This window comes from Mauremys mutica, chromosome 1, assembly GCF_020497125.1.
Source record: "Mauremys mutica isolate MM-2020 ecotype Southern chromosome 1, ASM2049712v1, whole genome shotgun sequence".
Lineage (NCBI taxonomy): Eukaryota > Metazoa > Chordata > Testudines > Geoemydidae > Mauremys > Mauremys mutica.
The window spans coordinates 115,486,298-115,502,379 of NC_059072.1; the positions used below are offsets into that span (position 1 = coordinate 115,486,298).

At 40.8% G+C, this 16,082-nt stretch overlaps 1 protein-coding gene across 4 annotated transcripts in view; it reads left to right on the forward strand.

Annotated features, from left to right (window-relative positions):
* Nucleotides 1-16,082, forward strand: part of PTPRO (protein tyrosine phosphatase receptor type O) — a 210,472-nt gene that overhangs the window by 133,545 nt on the left and 60,845 nt on the right. For 3 of the 4 annotated variants that reach the window (XM_045002313.1, XM_045002315.1, XM_045002314.1), the window contains exons 3-8: nt 2,045-2,203; nt 4,869-5,021; nt 6,365-6,814; nt 9,422-9,583; nt 13,090-13,289; nt 15,107-15,227. In XM_045002313.1, the coding sequence (XP_044858248.1) occupies nt 2,045-2,203; nt 4,869-5,021; nt 6,365-6,814; nt 9,422-9,583; nt 13,090-13,289; nt 15,107-15,227 (1,245 nt within the window). The remainder of the gene's footprint in view (nt 1-2,044; nt 2,204-4,868; nt 5,022-6,364; nt 6,815-9,421; nt 9,584-13,089; nt 13,290-15,106; nt 15,228-16,082) is intronic. The other variant, XM_045002316.1, reaches the window with a different exon arrangement.

The window sequence follows — 16,082 nt, forward strand, 5'->3', positions numbered from 1 at the left end:
TTTAAACTGGTTTATCTGGCAAAAGGTAGTAATGAGGACAGATGATCTTGTGGTTAAGGTACTGTACTGGTACTAGCTCTGCAAGCTTTGACTAATCATTTAATATCTCTGTGCCTTAGTAAAATAGAGATTATACATCTTTTCTCCAACCCTTTATCTTTGCTATTTAGATTGTAAGTGCTTTAGGGAAGGGACTATCTCTTACTAGTGTTTTATATAGGGCCTAGCGCAATGGGGCCCTGATCTCAGTTGTTGGGTCTTCTAGGTGCTGCTGTTGTACAAATAATAATAATAATTGGTACTGAACATCTGGTATTTTTCAGTCTGTGTCCAACAAACATTGGAGAGCTAAAAAGCCTACATCATAAGTGTAGAAGCAATTACTGAGAACATTGGGTGTAAAGTGAATTATTAAAATGGTTGTGTGGAAAAACTCTGACTAAAAATGTTGTCCATTATTTGTATGTCTGCCCAATGGCTAGATATGTGTGGCCAACTCACACGTTATGAAAGCATGTTGGAAAGTCTGTCCTAGCTGAGAAACATATGAGGTCATAGACTGATTTTGCTGGTAACGAAAAATTTAACAATTGTGGCTCCAATATTATGAATATTGGACCAGATTCTCATCCGATAGAAACTGACAACAACATTGTGCAATCACCATAGAGTCATATTACAATGAACAGTAAGCACAACACACGTGAGTTATTGGCCAGCAATCTTCCTCTGCAATTAATGGAACTTTGCTGCTTTATGAAAAACAGTTGAGGATCTGGGCCCATTTTTCTTACTTTATAACAAGACTAGACAAAAGAAGGGCCAGTGCTGGAACTTGAAAAGACTAGGATTCAATTCTGTTGTCCACACAGACTTCCTGTGTGACCTTGGGCAAGTCACTTAAACTCTGAGAGTCAGTTCCCCATCTGTAAAACAGGGGTGATAATAGGAGTATTCTGATGATAAACACACTGAAGATCATGAGACACTGAGATACTACGGTGATGGGGGCCATGTAAATACCTAAAATAGACAGACAGAAACAAGAACATATAAAAATAGGAAGTAATTTTTTTTTTAACTCTAGAAGATACAAAAGTCTTGTGTTTCCTGCTTTGGCATTGCATTGATACCCTTTTGCTGTAGAGATGGAGTGAGCTGAGAAGTTCAGATCCACATCATGCTTATGAACATCCCAAAGTAGAGCAGAGTGAAATTTTCTGACCAAAAATTTTTTCAGTGAAAAATTTAGGTTCAGCAACACAAAAACATTTTGCAATTTGACATTTTCAAAATTATGAACAATGTTTCATTTCAAAATTTCCGGTTATTTTACTTACAAAAATGTAAAACATTAAAAAATGCTCAAAATCTTAATGAAACATTTCATTTTGGGTTGCACAAAATGTTTCATTTGAACCCAAACTGTTTTTTCCAACTTTTTAATTTGCTGAAAACTGAAAGTTTTCATTTTTGGTTTGACTTGAAACAACTTTTTCCAATCTTTTTATGAAATTGCCAGTGAACTGAAAAATCTGTTGTTCACCCTACTCTACCCTCAAAGCTTGTTTGTTTGTTTGTTTATAGTCAGGGCCCATCTCTGATCTGAAGGCAAGTAATAAAGGTGAAATTCAGTCCTATGCAGGGAGCCAGCACACAGACTATGCACCACTTACCTCCTATTTAAGCTTCACTTTGAGGGCTTGAGTTGGACTTCAATGCTGCACAGGCTTTCTGCTGGCTCTCTGCGTAGGGGTGAATTCATCCTCTGAGAGGAATAAGCTTTGTGGATAGTGAATGAGCTGGGGACACATGGACTGAAATTATGGCCTTAATGAAGTCAATGGTGGGTTTGCTGTTGTCTTCATCAAGGCCAGGATTTCAACCAATGTGTCTAAGAATTTCTATGCCATATGGAAGTGGATAATGTGATTTCTTTGGGGAGGGGGGGTAAAATTAGGTGAAAGCTTCTCTCTCCGTTTTTGTATGCCTAATAATGTTCCTTTCTTCCTCTTTTCTGCTTTTTTCTTTGCATGTCTTTTAGAACCTCTTCCCATAAGCAGCGTTTCTATCTATGACTACAAACCATCTCCAGAAACGGGAGTGTTGTTTGAAATTCAGTATCCAGAGAAGTACAATGTTTTCACCAGAGTAAACATAAGCTATTGGGAAGGCAAAGACTATAGAACAATGTTATACAAAGGTAGGAAGAAGAAAAAAAATATTGAAAACAATGCAAATATGGTTAATCTAAATATCTACCATCTATTGACACTTCATTTATTGCTGTTGAAGCTACAGGAAAATAAAAAGGAGTGCCAAGGTTTAACATAATTAGTGATTCTAATGATGTTATAACTACTCATTTAAATAGCCTATATGTGTTAGAGAGGTAGTAGCCTCTCCATATTTGGGGGGGAGGAGAAGGGATAGCTCAGTGGCTTGAGCATTGGCCTGCTAAACCCAGGGTTGGGAGTTCAATCCTTGAAGTGGGGCACCTAGGGGTCTGCAGCAAAATTAGTACTTGGTCCTGCCTAGTGAAGGCACGGGGGTGGACTTGAACTTTCAAGGTCCCTTCCAATTCTATGAGATAGGTATATCTCCATATATATTAGAGATGGACACTCATCTTCAATTTTAAGCCCAATTCCCATCCTAGCTCTAAAATCCACAGAGAAAGGAATATTGTCCTCAGTACTGGTACATGAACACTGAGGTTGGATAGAATTTTCCATCCAAACTGAAGTTAATCGGACAAGGAGTTCCCAATTTATGACACCTCAAAGTAATTGTGTTCACTGGAATCCAAAACGTGTTCTAATCTTTTCTTTTGGTGCTGTTCTGTAGCCAAAAAGTCAGAAAGAAGGAGAGCTACAATGTAGTTTATAGAACTCATGTGGTGATATAAGGTGAAATTCTGGCCATAGCGATGTCAGTGGCAAAAGCCAGGATTTCACCCCGAGTGCCCAAGACCAAAGATTAGTTGATTGAAGAGCTAACTGTAGAAGTTACTAATGTTATGAATTGTAACATTGGAACGAGCTATTGGCTCAGAAAGGCTTAAAATGAGATAACAGGTGACTGTCAGACATAAAACAATGGCCCTGACTGAAGACCACTAGTGCTTCCTACACAAGCAGAGTGCTAATGCCAGTGCTGCAGCTCCAGGAGAACCTCAGAGTGACAAACACCTTGGGACTGGAGATTGTTCGTAATGCTGAACAAACGTTATGGTGGTTCTTTCTAAAGTTTACAACTGAACATTGAGTTAATACAGCTTTGAAACTTTACTATGCAGAAGAAAAATGCTGTTTTCCCTTTATTTTAAAAAAAAGTTTACATTTAACATACTCTACTGTATTTGCTTTTTTTGGGGAGGGGGGTCTCTGCTGCTGCCTGAATGTGTTCCAAATGAGGTGTGTGGTTGACTGGTCAGCTCATAACTCTGAGGTTCTACTGTATATCACAGCTCAGGAAATTATATTCTTCTGACAGAGCACATAAATGCTTCCTTGGGTGTCAAATGGAAAATTATTCTTCATTTCTCTCTTAACCTGTTGGGCAAGGTTGGTGTCTATTCCCACAATCCGTACCACAGCTAGGTCTGTTTCCGTGATAAGTGAACGCTTGGCGGCCACAGCTACAGTTGCTGCAAAACAATTTCCAATATAAGATTTTTGTCTCCACTTATTCATAAGTTTCTGAAATATTCACCTTTTGGGCTGAAATTTTCCAGGCTTAAACTCTCCTCCTAAAGGGGAAATACACCTATGGAAAAGTGCCATCCCAATGAATGTGTTGGTAAAAAGATTTGTTTCATTGAGTTTTCAGCCAGCGTTGCAGAATCATCAGCAATTTATTGAATGTTACCCTGAAAGTATTTTGGGCTGGGAAAACTTAATCATACCTAACATTCCATGGCAATGTGATGACAATGAATCAGAGCATATTCTACCTTCAGTTACGCTAGTTGAAATCTGACGGTACTCCCACTGAATTAGTATTGTCTATAGTATCAGGTGCAAATAAGCTTGTCCTGGGAGAATAACTCTGAAAGGTGACAAAAGGATATGAATATATACACAGCCCCCAAAGGGTTAATACTGTAGCTACCTTATTTGCTCAGAATTGCACAATAGCCAGCAGAATTGTCCTAACAAGCAAATGAATTTTATTGGATGCATAATACATAAAATCACTACATAAGAGTTGCCATGCAATGCTGTTCCAAGGGGTCGGTGAAGGAGTGAATTCAGCAGCAATATTTGTTGACTTCATGGCTGTGCTACTGCTATAAATAAATAAATGCACCCTGGATTTTTATTTAATTATTTGAGGCAATCAGCCACAAATAGCCCTAATTTCCTGCCCCCCCCCCCATACATTAATGTTAGAGATTAACCCAGACCTCGGCATTACAAACTGGGCCCATTTCTGCTATGCGTACTATTAAAGTTGTCCCCTGGTCTTCTAGTGAATTAAGACATCAAGTTCTGCATAAGATAGTCAGTGAACTCTTGTATGCAGTAGTTACAGGGATTTGGAAGCTTTTTTTTTTTCTTTCTTTTTATCAGCTGTTCTTCGATATGCTAATATCATGTTGAACAGGGTTGCCAGTTGCAATTATCTTTCCCAGGAAAATTGTTCATGTTCATTTTGCTGCTTTTTGCATCTAAGTACCTTTTGACAATCAGGAAAAACACTGGCAAACTCAATTATTGGGATTTTATCACTTAGACTGGGCTAACCTATGTTAAACATCCAAAACACCGCTCGTTTAAAGTGTGCCACCATGTTATCTGAAAGTGAACATTTGATGTATGTCAGGTTGTTGGTTTTTTGTTTGTGTGTTTTTTGCCCTTCTACAGATTTCTTTAAAGGTAAAACAGTTTTCAATCACTGGCTGCCAGGAATATGCTACAGCAACATCACATTTCAGTTGGTGTCAGAAGCAACATTCAACAAAAGCACGCTAGTGGAATATAGCGGTGTCAGGCATGAACCCAAACAGCACAGAACAGGTGAAGAAAATGTGTGTATATATACCGTTAACAGCATGTCTACATGCAACACTGTGCAAGGGGTAATGTCTCAGTGTTTCCATTATGAACATTTGCTTATAAAAAGTACATATTGCTTAAAACAAGATATTCTAGGCTTTCTCTCCAGGGATAAGAAGCAATTTGCCAGCAGTTACAAATTACCACACAACTCTTTCCACAGCAGAATATATTTATTTAAGGGTAAAGGAATAGAGAGAAAACATATAACAGATAACAAAAGGCTCAGAAATTGGCCATCAATTCTATGGGGCCCTGACAGGCCAAAGTCCTTCCAACCTTTCAGCAAGTGTTGGGGCCCCTACTGGGACCAAAGGTTATGTCCGTTTGCTGGATTAGAAAGAGAAAGCCCTTAGTCTGTTTAAACTCAGCCTTAAATACCAAAAGCCCTTTCTTTGTTCCCCTTGGGCCTTTCGTACCTGTTGGAACCAGTATATAACAACCACCCAAGAGGTAGTACTTCTCTGGAGCTGTTTACAATCTCAGGGATTGCAGTAATCACTCCCCACTGTTTTTCAGTTCCTGGATGAACTGCAGTAATCCTCCCCCCATGAAGGTAAATACAATTCCTAGTCCTCAATGTTACACAGAACATTCATAAATTTAATACAGTACAATCCACAAAGGTACTGAATGTGGTTGCAGTCTAGTACAGCAGCTATTGTACAAAATGCTCCAGTTAGAAACCCATGCTGTGTATCATCTGAAATGTTAAGATCAAGCTTTCCCTTGATATAAAGTGTTAACGTCATTCTAGATGTTTGCACAAAACTGGCTGCTAAAATTATGAGGGAAAAGCCATATAGTGATCAGGATGACATTTTACATCATGAGTTGCTGTGCAGTGTATTAAGATATTTTTTCAGTATTTCCATTTCACAGTTCCACAAAAATAGTTTTCCATGCACAAGAGGATTTAAAAGGTGCAATGAAAGAAACGAAGAGCCCAGCTTACAAACACACGCTTGATTATTTTTACTCATGTTCTCCCATCAGAGCAACTTAGTTGGGCTACTCATGAGTAAATTTATTACAGTGTCCCCACATCTACACATCTACACTACTACGCTCTAGCCCTGATTGTTCTCTCCCTTTATGTTAGTTTTACCCAAATGGAGTTAGTCTTGGCTTACACCTGTATAAGCAAGAAAGAAACTTAATAGAAAGAACAATGAATTTCAAAATAATGTGTATTTTCTCTTGCTGCCAACTAGACATGCTAATTTCCATGGTGAATTAACTAACCGCTGTAGGGATATATTAAACATACATACTGTTTTTTAAAAAAATCTTTTCTCTTCTAGTTCCCTACCCTCCTCGAAATATTTCTGTCCAGATTGTACATATGAACAAGAATAACTGGGAGGAACACAGTGGAAATTTCCCAGAAGAATCATTCATGGGACCACAGGATGTAATAGGGCAAGATAAACTTACCCATTTTTCTAATGACCCAACTGAAATTCCCTCAGCAAACACCTCTTACGCATGGCCTGATTACCACTATAACAGCACTGATTACACAACTACATCCCAACCATACTGGTGGACTAATGAAGCTGATTCGTCAGAAGGTGAAGATGAGTTTGTCAATGTAGTTCCCAGTGAATATGAGAACACCAGTACAGCCAGCATGTCAGGGAAACTTACACCAGAAACTCCATCTTTCCTCCCTGTGCAAATGGTGCTAAGCTGGTTGCCACCAAAACCACCCACGGCATTTGATGGATTTCATATTAACATTGAAAGAGAAGGTAAAGTAAAACCCAGGCCTTTTTTATATCATTCCTAGTGGTGAATTCTTCTCCTCAGAATAATTAGGGGATAGCAAACCGTAAGTATTTTCATTCAGATTTCTTGTGTCTGCAAAACTGGGATGGAGATAAGAGTATGCATTTGTTGTATAATATACGGTGTTTCTTGTTTCTGGTTAGGCTGGAAATACTACAAGAAGATCTCCTCTATCATGTGGGTTCTTCGTGACTAAGATGAAGCATAGCATCAGTTTAATTTCTGGCATAGTCTACATATTTTCTGCTGAGGACCTACATTGTCAGGAGAGATTAACGTGATGCTCTAAGTGGTCCTTTCTGTTTCCACCTGCAATGATCTTTCTTATTTCATTCAGGACCAGTAGTGAGTGCAGTGACATGGAGAAATGAAATCTAAATATGGGAACCAGATCTCAGCTACTCTGGGCTCATACTTGTGCAACTCACACACATTTGTAATGAGAGCTAACCAAATATTGGATTAATAAATTCACTTTGATTCACTTTGAGTTCTGGGCAAAAGCTCAGGCTACATTATTATTGCTCACTCCAAGTGCTCAAGAATCATGAGAATTTAAAATTTGGGGTTTTTTATTTGACTTCTAGGGTTTTGAGCCTTTCTGGTTCACGTTTTCAAGCTTTTTTTCTGCCAAAATGAATCCCGCCCTCCTTTATTTTTAATGAAAGCTGAGATTCTTACAAAATAACATGATCTGAGGCATTATGAAAAACACCAAATATTGCAAGACTCGCAATAAAATCATGAGAATTGGCAAGCCTGTTACTGGCAAACAGCATTAACATAAATCTGCATTGTGACTAGGCTGTAGTCTCTTATGGAGCTACCAAATCAGGAGTAATTTCCATAAGAGACAGTGTTTCTGGGTTAAGGAGGACCCTTCTGAAACACCTTTCTATGGCTTTGACCATGGAGTGTGAACTCAGGGGTTTTGAGGAAGCTAGAGTGACATGCCGCTTGGCCAGCTTTTTTCTTGCATGCATGCACAGAAGACACAACTTGATTTTGGGCCACAGTGAAGAGGTTCTGCCCACTACCTTATTTCACTGTAAGAGTGTTGCCCTGTACATTATTATTTTTAAATATCTCATCTTTTTATACTACTAAAGACGCTTTCATGACAATAGGATTCTTGTTTGCACAGGAGTTTCACATGTGCATACTGTTTACTCCTTTTGTCGAGTCTAAGTGCTGTATCTATTTTGAAATCACAAGTTCCATAGGAGTTGATTATGAGTCTCACAAGCAAAGCATGGGGACTTCAGGTTGGACATGGTGGGAGGGATAGCTCAGTGGTTTGAGCATTGGCTTGCTAAACCAAGGGTTGTGAGTTCAATCCTTGAGGGGGCCATTTAGGGATCTGGGGCAAAAATCTGTCTGGGGATTGGTCCTGCTTTGAGCAGGGGGTTGGACTAGATGATCTCCTGAGGTCCCTTCCCACCCTGATATTCTATGAACACCACAAACAGATGAAATGCTTAAACAACATGGGTCAACTTTTCATGTAAATATCCTTAGGGCTTGTCTGCCCAAGAGCTAGCCAAAAATAGCGATTGTGGAATAGCTTTTGGAAGTGGCTTAAGCACAAAAAGGCACTGAGTGCACAATAAAAGTGTCCGCATGGGCAGTTACTGTGGAATAGCTCTTGTGCTTTTAAATTCACACGCTAGCTTATTTTGCAACAGCTTCCCCGTGTGTACAAGTCCTAAGTGATAAAAACTGGGAGTGGAGGGTGGGTGGGGGAGGGATGGGATCATAGGACTTAATTCTCTTTTTTTACACCAGTTTTACAGTGGTGTAAAGATTACTCCACTGACTTCATTGTAGTTACTCCAGATCTACACTGGTGTCAGTGACAGCAGAATCAAGCCCATAGAATGTAGAGATTAAAAAGATCTATTGCATCATCCAGCTGTCCCTGCCTGTGGAGAAGTTTCCCTATGGAACCTAAAGTAAAAGAGCCTATATTTTCTCTCTCTCTATCTTCTGGCGAAAGTTTCTCTAAATGGAAAGCTGAAAAACATGTTCTGTTGTGTGTTTAGGGGGTGGTTGGTGGAGTATGGGAGAGGGCCTTTAATGCATCATAAAGCAACAGTGAGGTAACCCACGCTAGAGATTTTTCATCCACTTCTCCAGATGATTTTTCAGCTGGCCCTTTCTGACAGCCAGTTTTCTTAGACTTTCTGCTGTTTGGGGCAGGGAAATTTTTCAGAACAATAAGGAGAAAGAAGAAAAAATAGCAAACCCTTTTCTTCCCCACTACATTGTTTTTCACTTTCAAGTGTTTCATGGTCACGACAATCTTCCTTAATCATCAGTGTTACTGAATGAAATTTTGACCATGGTCTATTATTACTTTACACCTATACATAAGCCTTGGCCATTAATTATTCTTGGACTGACAGCAAGGGAATAAAACTACCTGCATAAATCCAGACCTCTTCAATACCTTTTCATCCTGCAGCAGAGGCAGCATTAACATATCCAATACAAATCAGTTCCTCGGTAGTCAGAGCCCTCTCAAATTTCAATTAATTCACACTTATTTTTCTTCTTCTTCCCTGATTTAGAGAACACCACAGAATTTTTGACGGTAGGTGAAGATACTCACGAATTTATTGCTGAACTGAAAGAACCAGGGAAATATAAGTTATCTGTGACAACCTTTAGTTCCTCTGGGTCTTGTGAAATTCGGAGAAGTCAATCAGCCAAAACGCTTAGTTTTTACATCAGTAAGTATCTAAGTGATGATTTCACCCATACAGTGTATTTTTAACAGTTTGTAAGGTGTGATAAATGAAACACTGAATGAGGTTATTCATCAAACTAGTAGACACCTTTGCAACCTACAACAGTCCCAACAGAGCCTGGTCTCCATGAATTTTCATATGGCAGGGAACAAGATACATTAAAAACCAGGTAAGCAAACCTGCCCTCATGGGGCTTTATCCTGCAATCTTGCCTGTGTTAAGAATCAAATGTTGGGTAGATATCTGGTAGAGTCATTGCTAGCTATTCAAGAAGGAACTCACATGAACATGGAACTTGAATTTTTTGCAGACAAAATGAAAAATAGGCCCAACCTGCAAAATCCAGAAGTAGGAAAACTATATGATTATTTACTTGTAGGATTCTGGGGGTGCGGGCTAACTATAGGTTTTATAAAACAGTGTAATCCATGTGAAATAACACCATATAGCTTAAATCTAGATCACGACTGACAGCTAGGTCAATAAGTGAGATACAGGTAGATTAGCTCAGACTTTCATCCATCTGAGGACCAAGTTCACATTTTCAGACACAAGTGCATGAGATGCCTGAATAACTCCACCAACAAGAAAGTGAGACAAACATTGCACAAAAGAAAATGAACAGAAGAATGCAGTCTACAGAATCCCATACTGATAAGAAATGTGTGCCTCACCAGCCAGCCACAACTCTGAGAGAATGGCACCTGCCTAGAGACAGAATACTACAGCTAGATATCCTGGACGCAGTTGGCAGCATTGCCTATAATTCTTGTCTATAATGCCTAACACTTTCCATTATAATCCCCTGGTTTTAGTTGCTTGTAACCTTTCCGAACTTTAACTATGCACGCTGAAATTTTCCATGTCAGATGGCTGCCTCGAGCTGAATGTCTTTTTTTTCAAAGTTTCAGAAATTCTATCACTGAAAAATGAACCGTTCTTGGCAGGGCCGCCCAGAGGATTCAGGGGGCCTGGGGCAGGGCCGGGTCTTCGGTGGCAGGTCCCTCTCGGAGGGAAGGACCTGCCACCGAATTGCCGCCAAAGAATGAAGCGGTGGCGGTAGAGCAGCCTAAGTGCCGCCAATCGCGGCTTTTTTTTTTCCCCGTCACTTGTGGCGCTTGTATTCACCGGGTGGCGCCTGCTGCCGAAGTGCCGCCAAAACCCCGGAGAGGCTCGTGGGGCCCCTGTGGGGCCTGGGGCAAATTGCCCCACTTGCCTCCGCCCCCCCGCCCAGTGGGCAGCCCTGGTTCTTGGAGACCACAGAGAGAGAAGAAGAGAGGGACAGCTGATGCAAGAAGGGGTGCCAGAGTACTTCTGCTATGACAATTTCACCACCCTGTGAATTTTTTTCACAGATACAAGCTAGTAATAGCTAGTATAACAGCAGAGTCGTATACTATATTTTAAATTTGATAGCAATAATACAGGACTATACTATCCCATTTCCAACCCTCCTCCTCAAAGTTTGGGATATAAATTAATCTTATTTATTCCTGTTAAATACAATACAATTTATTCCTAATAAATTACAATTCTTTCTTGCCAGGGTTGGTACTCTCCAGGGAATGTAATATTCAAAAGATGTAATGTGTAAGTGGAGCTATACCAGGGATGAATTTGGCCCATTGTGTACAAAGAACATTATCTGTATTAAAATTATACAGTAATGTAATAAATGTTTACAGGCTATGTGAAATGCAGAAGGTGGGTTTTTGTAATTCATAGACTCTAAGGCCAGAAGGACCATTATGATCATCTAATCTGACTTCCTGCATGGCACCAGCCATAGAACTTCTCCAAAATAATTCCTAGAGCAGATCTTTTAGCAAAACATCCAATCCTGATTTTAAAATAGACAGTGATGGAAAATCCACCATGACCCTTGTTAAATTGTTCTAATGGTTAATTACCCTCACCCTTAAAAATTCACTCTGTATTTCCCATTGGCATAGCTTCAACTTCAGCCATTGGACCTTTCTCCGCTAGACTGAAGAGCCCATTATTAAATATTTGTTTCTGATGTAGGTTTTTATAGATAATCAAGTCACCCCTTCACCTCCTCTTTCTTAAGATAAATAAATTGAGCTCCTTGAGTCTGTAAGGTGTGTTTTCTAATCCTTAAGTCAGTCTCGTGGCTCTTCTCTGAACCCTCTCCAATTTTCAACCTCCTTCTTTAATTATGGGCATCAGAACTGGATGCAGTACTCCAGAAGCCGTCTCAATATAGAGATAAAAGCTCTCAACTCCGACTCCAGATTGCTCTATTTATGCATCCCAGGATCGCTTTCGCTCTTTTGGCCCCCAGCGTCACACTAGGAGCTCATCTTCAGCTGGTTACCCACCATGACCCCCAAATCTTTTTCAGAGTCACTGTTTCCCTGGATAGAGTTCCCTATCCTGTAAGTATGACCTATATTCTTTGTCCCTGGATGTACACATTTACATTTAACTGTACTGTATTAAAACACACACATATGTGTACATCTAGGAACAAATGCTGCTTTCAGTTTGCTTTGAAAGCCTTTAGGACAGCACAGAGATTTATTAGGTTCTCTTTGCTTGTTCTGTCAAATCCTGAAAGACTCAAGACGCTTAGTATTCTAGGTGGATTTTGTAAATCTTTCTGGTGGCCTGCCAAGACTGAGGTATCCACAGGAAGCAGATGGGGAGAAATTACCCCTTAGTTTATCTGGCTAATTGGACTTTGTGTGGTGACATATACAGAAGTTGGGGAGTGGAATACACTCCCAAACTGGGGGTAGGGCATGGGGGAGCGCTGCAGTTTCTGCACAGCCACTGTTCATGTTCCTGGGCTTAGAAGAGGAGCTGAAACCCCTACACGTACTCAGTGACCACACAGACATCCTGATGACCCTTCTCCTTTCTGTGCTGATCTACAAATACTGAAATGAATTGGTGGTTTCAGTGCTGTTTGTTGTGTCCTGGGGTCCGTATCACAAAATTCCCTGTTGCTATTGGCACTAATGGGCCATCTCAGCAGCAGAGACCAAGAGCTGATTGGGCATGGAGACCAAACGACATTGTAGTATAGCAGTGAATCATACTGGTGGGGCAGTGTGGGGAGCTCTTGCTGCTGTTGTCAGTTCTGTCCCGGGTCTGTCAGTGTAAAGGGCTATCAATTCAGCACCTTTCGCTAGCATGAAATTAACTTCTAACAGCAGAATGTTTTAAAAGACATAAATGCAGGCACTCTAAATGCACAGGGTAAAGCCAGGGATTTGGCCTGCCTTCTGTGCAGGGGCGGCTCCAGGCACCAGTGCTCCAAGCGCGTTCCTGGGGCGGCAAGCCGCGGGGGGCGCTCTGCCAGTTGCCGCAAGGGCGGCAGGAAGGGTGCCTTCGGCAGCTTGCCTGCAGAGGGCCTGCAGGAGGTCCACCGAAGCCGTGGGACCAGCGGACTCTCCATGCTTGGGGCGGCAAAATGTCTAGAGCCGCCCCTGTTTATGTGTTCTTCTCCGGGAATGTTTCAGGTCCGACAGGGGAATGGATTGAAGAACTGACAGAAAAGCCCCAGCACGTGAGTGTGACTGTGCTAAGTTCTACCACTGCCTTAATGTCCTGGACGTCTTCGCAAGACAGCAGCAGCAACAACACGATAGTGTCTGTTGTGTCACTGACATGCCAGAAACAAAAGGAGAGTCAAAGACTTGAAAAGCATTATTGCACTGAGGTAAGGGGCAGAAAATATAGACTCCTCAAATACAGTAAGAAAAATAAATACATTCAGTAAACCTCCTCATAATAGTGCTCGCTGAGCTGTGTAAGAAGCAACGTTTATCCATCAGTCCACAAGTGATGTTATACACTTATGAACATTATTGTGATGACAATCCAAAACACTGCAGTGACACAAGTCTAAGCAGAGATAAGACACCATCCATAAGGCCCTGATTCATTAAAACACTTTAAGCATGTGCTGAAGTCCATTCCTATTCATGAAAGCATTACAGTGTATATTTAACTTTAAGCACATGCATACATTTTTTCTTAAACTGGAGCTAAAGTTTTCATGTAGAATAATATCTAGCTCTAAATGTTCCCAAAGTTGAGGATGATGGGATCTGAGGTTTCAATTCAGGCTGTTGTAGTGACAGGTCTGAGTGAAGGGTGCAAGTACAAATAATCCAAACTGCCCGTGTTCTAGCTGCATCCCAGCCAGTACGAACTCAGACTTCTGTGGGTTCAGTTTCACCAGAAGTGGTTTATGACATGATGACAAAAAACCTTGAGGTAGAATAGAGGAAGAAGTTCTGGTTTGGGTTAATTTAACTTTGTGGTTAGAATGTGGGCCTGAATTACAGCTTCATGAGCACTGCAAAAATGGATTCATAACCATTTATTTGAATAAAAACTGAGAATTTACTTGGAACGTATTTATTTTGCTTTTTAAAGTATTTTCATTGATCATTTGCCCATCTCTAACCAGAACTCAGCCAGGTTCTCCTGCCTCTATTATTGATGGCCATTTGTTTGAATTCTCCCTGGCAAGCAGAAAGAAGTAAGACCTGGTACAGAGTCCATCCATTCCTTCTCCTGTTGTCTGTAAATAAAAGGTATCCTATCTTCCTAAAGGAGCTCCCTAGATTGACAGTTGCACTACCATCTCCACTGTAATAAAACATTGTTCATGCTGACAGCTGCTTGAACAATTTCATGCTGGTAATACAAATTGTTAGAAATTGTGCTAAGATTGTTGCTGAAAAAACATCTTTCCCCTATTCACTGAAAAGATGCAGTAAAAGATACTTTTCCCAAGGCTGTTCTGTACACTTACTGATTCTTAAGAATATAAGATTTGTCATACTGGATCAGACTGAATCCACCATCTAGACAGCGTCCTGCCTCTGGCACTGGCCAGTATCTGATGTTTCAGAGCTGAGGCTTTTATGCTTCAGTACCAGATGCTTCAAAATGGGCGGCGGGGGGGAGCATCCATAAGCCCCCTAGCTAATTTGTACAGTACTGTACTTGAGGGGCGGGAGAGGGTAATTCCTTTCTGATCCATGCAATCAACTGACACCCTGACTCTCATGAGGTAGAATACTATTGCCTTTAGCTCACATAGCTGCAGATGAATTAGAGGGGCACAAAGTAATTTCAGATGTTTATTGAAACCACAGTATGTAAACACAGAGTTACACCTGAGAGGAATCTGGTGCTCTAGTCTCCTTACCATACAATATACTCACTGTAAATGTCTCCTGGTTGTCATGACTGACCTTGCACTGCAGTAATAAAGGGTGTTACATTCTCTGGGTCAAATAGTGAGTGAGCTCAATGGGCTGAGCAGTCACAATTCCCATCTCAGCATTTGACTATCCTGTTTTCACTGAAATGAATCAACATTTTGCCATTGACTTCAGTAGGTTCAGAATTATGTCCTTTTGCCGCTGAAATGCAGCGAGGTGAGTACTATTTCAGCCCTCCTTTTTTCTTTCTTACTCACCAAATGAATATTTTGTGTCTTATTTGTTCCCCTTCTGATAGGTGAATTCAAGCAACAGCATCATTGAAAATCTTGTTCCCGGTGCCCAGTACCAGGTTGTGATTTATTTACGTAAAGGCCCATTGGTTGGACCTCCTTCTGATCCTGTTACATTTGCCATTGGTAACCCATGCGTCTACTATTCAAACTGACTTTTTGTTTTGAACAGCTTACCTATTAGATCTCTTAGGGTGTTCTTCCACTGGAGCAGGAGGTGTAATTTCTAGTTCGGGTAGACATACCCACGCTAGTTCTTGTCAAGCTAACATGCTGAAAATCGCGGTGTGGCTGCAACTGCACAGGCAACAGGACAGACTCAGTCCAGATGAGATTGTACTTGGGACGGTTAGCCCCTCCCACCACCTGTGCACCGGAGTAGCACCGCTATTTTTAGCGTGCTAGCTTGATTCAAGCTAGCACAGGTACATCCACCCCAGCTTGAAGTTACACCTTCAGCCTCAGTGCAAACATATTCAGAGCCTGTTCAGAAGTGTAGCATATTTTGCTGGGTATGCTTGCCATGTTGGTGGTTAAAATAGATTATTTTTCATGTGTTGTTTAACTGCATTACGGAGGATGGGAAGAAGTGAAGGAGGTATCTGAAGGTGTCTTTAGTGAAAAGAGTGACACAGCTATTATAGGGTTAGGCTTTCACTCCAACATAGAAGGAGTTATGTCTAAGATTTAGAAATGAGGGGGTTGAAGTTAGGGACCTATATTTATACTTAGGCACATAAATAAATACTGTAACTTTTAGAGAGTTGGTGTCTTCAGTGGGAGCTGAGAGTAGCTCAGCACCTTGGAAATTAAGCCATTAATTTGTACATGGGTTTAGGAACCTAACTTTAAGCTATCAGGTTTTCTGAGAAAATGCCCCTTGAGGGATACAATGTGCCACCGTGGCTAAGACACTGGACTGAGATTCAGGAGACCTGGGTTTTTTCCTGGTTCTGTCACTAGCTTGTCATATGCCTTGTA